The sequence below is a fragment of the Dendrobium catenatum genome, unplaced genomic scaffold (assembly GCF_001605985.2).
Source record: "Dendrobium catenatum unplaced genomic scaffold, ASM160598v2 fragScaff_scaffold_1674, whole genome shotgun sequence".
Lineage (NCBI taxonomy): Eukaryota > Viridiplantae > Streptophyta > Magnoliopsida > Asparagales > Orchidaceae > Dendrobium > Dendrobium catenatum.
Window position 1 is genome coordinate 282,010 of NW_021320136.1, and position 8,481 is coordinate 290,490.

Below are 8,481 nucleotides of genomic sequence, written 5' to 3' on the forward strand. Positions count from 1 at the left end.
TCTAATGTCATGTGACACCATCTCAGAAAGGTTTTAGAGGACTCCTTGGCCTCAACTCAGCATGTCATGCCAAAAGGGTTTTGCCAAACCTCTAGTTCCAATATTTGGGCGAAACACTCTCCCCCACCTATTTTCTTTATGCCCTCATCGCAAGCCTGCTTGAAGCCATGATGAAGGTCCTAGGATCGCCACAGGTCCATCCTGTATCTATGGCTCCCTTGGGCCTTGACCTTCTCCCCTAAGTCGGCCTCCTTGTCGTCTGTTGGAGCATCAAGGACTAGGGATCTCCCTTGGTGCTTTGGCTCCACCTCAGGCTGCACCACTGGCAAGACATTTGTAGGTACATCGAATACTTTCATCACCTCTATTAGCAAGTCTTCAACGTTAGCTTCTAACTCATCCCCATGAGTTAGATTGTCATCCTCATCTCTTGGAGTGTCTTCCATAACCTGCAACTCCTCGCCCTTGAAGTTGCCTTCCTCTGGTCCTTGCTTGCACCACTTGTGTTGCCTCCACCTGTATGACCCTATCACCATCCTTGCCCTATATCACTCCTTGGCATTTTGCGAGGAGCTTTGGAGCCATCTGAGGACAATGCCTTGTCCAATGAGGTCCTTCGCAAACAAAGCGTCCACGGCTAGTGGTGGAATTCTTTGCCAAGGTATACCTACAATCCTCATGTAGGTCCCCAACTCAAGCTAGTGTCCCATTGAGCTCTCTCTTAAGCTCTCCATGCACCTATGCCTTGTCCATCAAAGATTCCTCCAATCGAGACTCCATGCCTCTTCTCACAGCATGGATGGTGGATCCCCATTCCACTAGGCAACTCCCATCTTCACCCTTGTCATCCATCTGGTCCCCCATGCAATTCGCAGCCTCTATCCGTTGAGGAAAATGTGAACCGAAACTAAAGATCCTCTCTTTGGACTTCCGCCATGGCTTGGATGCTAGATCCCACTACTCATCCATTCCTTGGCTTCCCCTTGATGACTCCACGCTTCCCTTACCATCCTTGCCTTCACTTGGCTTGTGCTTCTCCCTGGGATTGAATGGCTCTAATACCACTTGTCACCGGGAAAAACTTTTCTTCAATCACTCATGCAACTTTAGCACTCCTTCCTTATGTTAAGCAGCCTTAAACCCACACAATTTGGCTAGAAGGAGTGGAATTGAATGAGTAAGCTTTTGCTATTACAAGTGAGGTTATACGAGCGAAGAATTGGAATGGTGTGTGGAGATTGTTACAAATGAAGGAAGAGGGTCCTATTTATAATATTCCTCCCATGCCTAAGAACATTCTAGAATTCCCTCAATTATAATTGAGTGTGGAGTTCTCTAGAATACTCCACACCATTCCCTACACTTCTTACATATATCCATAATATTCTAGAGTTCTAGAGTATCCTAGAATACTCTCTAAGTATCCACACCATTCTAGAACATTCTAGAGTAGTCTAGAATCTTCTAGGAAGCTCTAGGTCTTTCTAGAACATTCCAAAACCTTCCAAAATCTTCTAGAATCTTCCAAAGCCTTCTAGAATTTTCTATAACCTTCTAGAGTCTTCTAGAGTCTTCCAGAACCTTCCAATGTCCCCATCTCAGAATGGTTATGGAGGACTCTTTCGCCTCCACTCGACTTGTCATGCCCAAGGAGTTTGGCCAAACCTCTAGTTCCAATATTTGGGTGTGACATCCAACTCAACAAGGATAATGCAATGGCATCTTAGCCATTTGTCATTAACAACATGAGGGCAAGATGGAGATTCAATGAGGGATGGGGATTGATAATCCCGTAGGAAGGAGGAGGGAGCTTTATCATTTTCTTCTCTTTCTCAAGTTGGGCACATAAGAGGTGACAGGGGCATAGGAGCAAGGAGTTTAGTTGAGAGAAAACAAGAAATTTGGGCGATTTTGACTGACAATAAAAAAAAGGGTTGAGTGTGTTTCTTTTATTCTCATGTTAGAATCACACAAAGAGAAAAGCAAAGGAAATAGTTTCTTGGAGCAATGATTTTTTCTCTCTTCATAGGCAATGCTTTGAAGTTTTCTAAAACTTCAAGCAGTTTGCTATATAGATTGTGGTATTTCCTTTGGAACAAATTCAACTTTAGATAAATCTTAGGATCTCTTTGATTTAAATTAAACCAAATTTAACTTGAATCATCTCATTAAAAAAACTCATATTTGGAGCCTTCTTTAACTGGATAACGGTTTCCAAATAATCTCTTATGTGTTCAAGAGAGCAACGATAATTCTCAGGACCCAAATTGTTGTTTAACTTCCTTGGTTATCTCAATCAACCAAGTCAGATATCATTCTTTCAATCCATTTGCGGATTTGGAAACCTCTCTTACCCTTGATCAAATTTTTCTTACTTTGGTTTTCTCTAACTTCATAGTGAAGCTTCTTACTGCTTTTCAATGAATCCAAAAAACCTAAATATTCCTTACGACCAAATCCCAAGAATCCCTTTGCTTGCTCAAAAACAAGCAAGTGATCCTGCTCTCCCTATGACTCAAATCCTAACTTTCTTTACTTGATTAACTCAAATTACTCAAGTAATATTCTATTTTCTAGAATTCATTTGGAGTCTTCTCTTAACTTTAAACAAAGTTTAAAGTTACTTAAGTTGTGAAAATCAAATCCAAATTGAGTTCTCCAAAAGAATTCACCTTGTTTACTATTTTTATAACTCTATAGAGGGATCCACTAAGATCTTTTAATGACTTTCAAAGGACCTTAGCATTTATTAAGTACCCTTATAAATTTAAGCAAGCCTTAAATTTGCCTTAATTAGGATTGAGCCAAAGCAAATCCAAATCTCTCCTATATATGTTATTTTGCGTAATGAACTTTCTAAATCCTACATAGAGGTTCCTAAATGGCTTCTATAGGATTATGAAATAACATTATTATATTCTAGAGCAAAAATATGGAAATATTCTCCATCATTTCTTTGACCTCAAAGTCAATAACTGATTTTAATATGTTTCATAGGATTTTAAGCCTGAAGTCAATATATGATTCCAATATGTTGCATAGAATGTCAAGTCTAACAATTGTCATTTATTTTACCCTGATTAAACAAGTGAAACTCATTCTTAAAACTTCAAATTTCTAGGATACACTCTTTGATTTCAACATAAAATTAGAAATCAAAATATTCAATTTTGTCGCATCTGTTTGAACCCAATTCAAATAAAAAGCATAACTTTGTCATGTCACACAAAATCACACAACTGTCTTGTCTCTTTAGCTCCAATACTATGGGTTCATATTATTTCATTCATTTGTTTGACTCAATAAAGGAAATAACCCTTAAGCTCTCCATATGCCTTAGTTCTCATATTTGACTCAAATCAAATAGGAGATCTCCTTTCTTTGGCCTCAAAACCATTGGCTCACTTGCTTGACCTAATTAATCTAGTATCTTGCTTCCTTCATAACTTCAAAATCAATGATCACTTATTTGACCCAATCAAGTAGGTGATTTCCTTATCTAAACTCAAACTTGTAGATTTTCATCACTTAGCCCAAATAAGTGATCATATCATTCATTTTAAAATTAAAACCAAAATATTCAAGTCTTTTTTTAAGAGCATTTATTTTGAAATTCACCTTAACCTAATTAGGTGAATTTCTTCAAGCCGTATGAGAAACCCATATGCAAATTTTCTTAATTCAAATCAAATTAACTGCTCTTCCTCTTAACCAAACATTAAGAGAATCATAAAATCTATGAAAAAAGAACTTAGATTTTTTAATATAATGATGTGTTATTTCATCTCAAAGGTTGAATGTTCATGTCATTGAATTTTAGGACACCATGAAGGACAAGCTTGCCTCAAAGCAAGTAATACTCTTTCCATAAGTTCTTTATAACCCTTCAAAAATGTGAAAAGATCTAAAAATTAAATACGAGCTAAGATGCAATAAAACTTTAATTTGATTGTAGCTTACAAACCTGATTTGCAACCCATGTTGAATGTATTATTGCACATTACAAAACTTGTAATTAATTTGATACCATCATTTATAACCAAAAGTTTTAAAATTAACCACAGCATCTATAATCATAAGACGAGAGAGAGTTGATGAAAACTTGAATTATGGAGGTCAACCTTAAAAGTCTAAAGGTTTACATTTGATTGGATATAAAACCAAATTCATGGAGTATAATTTTAGTAGTAATAAATCTAATGGTGTGATTATGACATTGAGTGATCTAGTCATTAAAAAGAATACACATTTCCGGTATCTTGTGTCCATTGTTCAAAGCAATGGTTAAATAGATTGGGATATTATTAGTATAATTCAAGTTGGATGGTTGAAGTGGAGGAATGCATTGGGCTTCTTGTGTGATAGAAAAGTACCCCTCAAACTTAAGGGAATTTTTTATAAGATGGTGGTGAGACATGCAATGCTTTATTGCACATAATATTGGCTTGCAGAGATGAGGATGCTCAGGTGGATGAGTGGTTGTACACTTAGAGACAGAATGTAAAATAAGTATATACGTGAAAACGTTCAAGTAGCTCTAGTGGTAGATAAGAATAGAGAGAGTCGTCTAAGATGGTTTGGTCGCATAAAACGTGGGTCTTTCGATGACCCAATTAGGAGAGTAGATGTATTAGATTCAGCCTATATTAAGAAAGGAAGAGGTAGACCTAAAAATATTAAGGTAGAAGTAAAAATAACCTAATTTTATTAGATTTAAATAAGAATTTACTTCTTTCAACTTAAGATTTGTGTAGTTAATGCATATGCAATCTAACAATTAGGGAGGAAAAAAGAAGTAGATAAATAAATACTCTTAGTACTTGGTTATGCAAACAATGACAGTACCAACAAAATAGATCCTAAGCTATAACAGATCATGAAACAATAGAGTCACAACCTTTTGAAAGCACAACAGGTCTTCCAATTTGAAGTCCTCACGAACTGATAGCTCTGAAGACTTCTTAGAGAAAAACCCTCGTCTTCCGGTAGAACTAATTTGCTTTTGCATAGATCGCAAAAAAGTATCAACCTGCAAAAGTCATGGAAATCCAATGAGGAAGCAACTTGATAACATAAGAAGAGGATATAAAACCATTAAATTTACAGATATACAAATAATGTTTCAGCAAAGGAAATTCACCATGTTTGAGCAGAAAATTTACAAAAATAGCCCTTGTTTACGGTATCACATTCTAAGTACAGCTTATAACATGGCTCTAAACACTAATCTTCAAGCTTAGATGTTGTTTTCATAAATCAAATTTGTAATGGCATTCCCCAATTCAGGGATAGAAAAATGTCAATATCCAGATTAAGGGGTAATTAGTTCAGGTAAAAAGAAAACCAAGAATAGGGCAGGCTGAATTTCCTAGCATACCTGGAATCTATCAGTAAAAGTAATAGCCTCTGCAAGCTCTAACGGTAGATAATTCGATGATGTGCTTTGAGTGCTGCAACGGATGGAAAGAATGATAGATTTTCAGCATTGCATATGTATCTCACAAATTGGCACAGAAAAATGTTATGGATAGTAATTATTGAATTCTAGAAAAGAAAAGAGTTAGTAATGCTTATGTTCAAGTCATTAAGGATATGTATGTTGGAGTTGTTACTTGTGTTCAAACACAAGGTGGTTTGACCAAGTATTTTTTAAATTCAGTTGGATTACAATAAGGATCAGCCTTAAGCCCATATGTTTTTGCTTTAGTCAGGGATGTTGTCACTAGACATTTGCAAGAAGTTGCACCCTGGTGTATGTTTTTTGCTAGTGATATTCTTCTTGTTGATAAGACTAGAGAGGGAGTTGAAGGTAAACTTGAATTATGGAGGTCAACCTTAGAGTCTAAAGGCTTTCATTTGAGTAGATCTAAAACTCAATATATGGAGTGTAATTATAGTAATAATAATTCTAGTGAGGGGATTGTGACTTTGGGTGATCAAGTTATTAATCAGAGTACACGTTTTAGATATTTTGGGTCTATTGTTCAGAGTGATGGCAAAATAGATGGGGATATCATTAGTAGAATTCAAATTGGATGGTTGAAGTGGAGGAATTCATCGGGTTTATTGTGTGATAGAAAGGTCTCCCTCAAACTTGAGGGAAAATTCTATAAGATGGTGATGAGACCAACAATGCTTTATGATGCAAAATGTTTTAGAAATGAGCATATACGTGAAAAGGTTAGAGTAGCTCCAGTGGAAGATAATATTAGAGAGAGTCGTCTTAGATGATTTGGTCACAGAAAAAGGAGACCTTCTGATGACCCGGTTAGAAAAGTAGATGTATTAGATTTGACTTATGTTAAGAAAGGTAGAGGTAGACCTAAAAAGACTTGATTAGAAAATATTAGAAATGACCTTTCTTTATTAGATTTAAATGAAAATTTGACTCTTAACAGGATATAATGGAAAAAAATGATTCATATAGCAGACCCCACATAATGGGATAAAGGCATGATGTTGTTGTTGTTGTTGTTGTATAGTACTTATTGAATCATTTAGTGGCATTCCTATGTTAGCATATTATGCCTAAGAACCTAAGGAACAAACAAAGGAAAGCTTGAACACACTTGCAATCATAGTGCAAGATAGAGAAAAAGAGGGAGAGATGAAGAGAAAGAGAGAGACGTGTGAATAGGTTAAGATGGGAATTTAACTTGTAGTTTGGTTTTACATATGCCTAATTTTTGTTTCCCTAAATTCCTAAAAATTAAAAAATAAAAAAATAACTACATGCACAACATGAATCAGCTTGATGCATTTCATAAAATATAAGAGCTCATTTGGTTGCTTGTAGATAGAATATAAGTTTTATAAAATGATCATTTTGTTTGCACTTATTTTGAGTGTGCAAATGAAATCCTCACATTTTAAGGATTTAAAATTGTTAACAATTTAAAACTCAATATTGACTTCAAATTAAATCCAACAAAATATTGAAATATATCATTTTTCATATATGGTTTCTAACTTCAATCAACAAAGAAAATCTTACAAGAAAATTTATAGAAAACTACAACCTCAAAGATATCATGTTCAGAATTTTCAATTACAAGTAAATTCTTTGGGAAATTGTGAAAGGTTGCTTAAGACATACGGGGGAACAGAGTACGAAAGGTCATTTTCATGTCCATCTCCAGTTTCACTGGATGCAGAACGCTGCAAAGGCTTTCTTTTTCCATCGCTGGAACTGAAAGAAGATCGCTCCATACTTGCACATTCAGCTGTCGGAAAAGAGTTCTCCTATATCAGACAGGCGCATAGACCAACCTCGTATTTCCATTATTAGACATGTTGGATTAATTTTATACTAAGCACTACGACCTCTCGCAAATACCTTTGACAAAGAAACATCACAAAAGTTGAGGCTTTCGTTTTCCTGCATCCATTTCTCCGAATAAGAGCGTGTAACTAAACTCCTGCATCACAAATGGGGCACATTTCTATAAGCAGGTGCAATAAATAAACACATTATTAGTTCAAGAATTAGGACAAGTTCTCCCATTAAGTAAAAATAAGCATTGCCATAAAACCAAAATCCAACAGACACCCAAACAAAAAAGAGAGGAAACATAAGACCGCATTACATCGACACCGAAATAAACAAAACCGGAAAAGATTGCATTGAATTAGAAATTAGCAGCAATTGATAGCCAAAGAAGAGGAGTTGGAGAAAAGAGATGAACCGAAAAGGAGGAGAGGAGGTCATTACTCCGAAACAAAAGAAATATGCACGATTTTGAGCGGATCCAGTTCAACAGAAATTGTGAAGGCAGAGAAACAGATATATATGAACCCCTTCCCCGTTTCTGCTGACTTCTTCTTTGTCATTTCTCCTTCGTCCTATCACTCCTGCGATCCAAACTTTAGAGCAAAAGAGGATAAAAAAATGAAAAGAAAGTTTCACCAGGCAAATGGCAAAGCTTCTTCGTCTTCAAAACTATACTGCGCAGTAATTGTTTTTTAAAAAGCAACCTGCGCCGATAATCCTTATAAAATTCATGACCGGCTCAATGTAGGGATTTCAATAAAATCGTGATATATGAATTTGACATACGGATGTTTAACATAAATTTATTATTTTATTTTTCTCTTGTGTGCCCGCCGGATTCTGCATGGTCCAGAGATGAAAATTTGAATTTGAGGCCCATCAAAAGTTACGGAGTCGGCTCACTTTTCATCTTCATCATTGGAGTGGGTTCACTATTCACTTTTCATCTTCGGCACTATAAATCGTTCATTATTCATTAGCATTCAGGCACTGTGTTAACTCGTATTAATTGTGTATTGATTGTGTATTAATTGTGTATTGACTATATATCGCATGTATTGACTATATATTGATTTGTATATTGATTGTCTATCTATTGTATAGTTACTGCATATTAATTATGTATTGATCGTATATTATCTTTATATTGATTGTGTATTAACTGTGTTTGTCATTTTAATTTGGATTTTAAATTATGATTTTTCAGTAAT

General features: G+C 35.5%; 1 protein-coding gene across 6 annotated transcripts in view; it reads right to left on the reverse strand.

Moving 5' to 3' along the window:
- LOC110093951 (kinesin-like protein KIN-14I) overlaps positions 1-7,997 on the reverse strand; it is a 111,676-nt gene extending 103,679 nt beyond the window's left edge. For 3 of the 6 annotated variants that reach the window (XM_020819022.2, XM_020819019.2, XM_020819024.2), the window contains exons 1-5: positions 7,712-7,997; positions 7,337-7,418; positions 7,097-7,223; positions 5,378-5,450; positions 4,898-5,029 (exon numbers count right to left, since the gene is read on the reverse strand). In XM_020819022.2, the coding sequence (XP_020674681.1) occupies positions 4,898-5,029; positions 5,378-5,450; positions 7,097-7,209 (318 nt within the window). In that variant the 5' untranslated portion in view covers positions 7,210-7,223; positions 7,337-7,418; positions 7,712-7,997. Of the gene's footprint in view, positions 1-4,897; positions 5,030-5,377; positions 5,451-7,052; positions 7,072-7,096; positions 7,224-7,336; positions 7,419-7,685 lie in introns of those variants that run through there. The other 3 variants (XM_028701300.1, XM_028701301.1, XM_020819023.2) reach the window with 3 other exon arrangements.
- Positions 7,998-8,481: the final 484 nt, after the last annotated feature.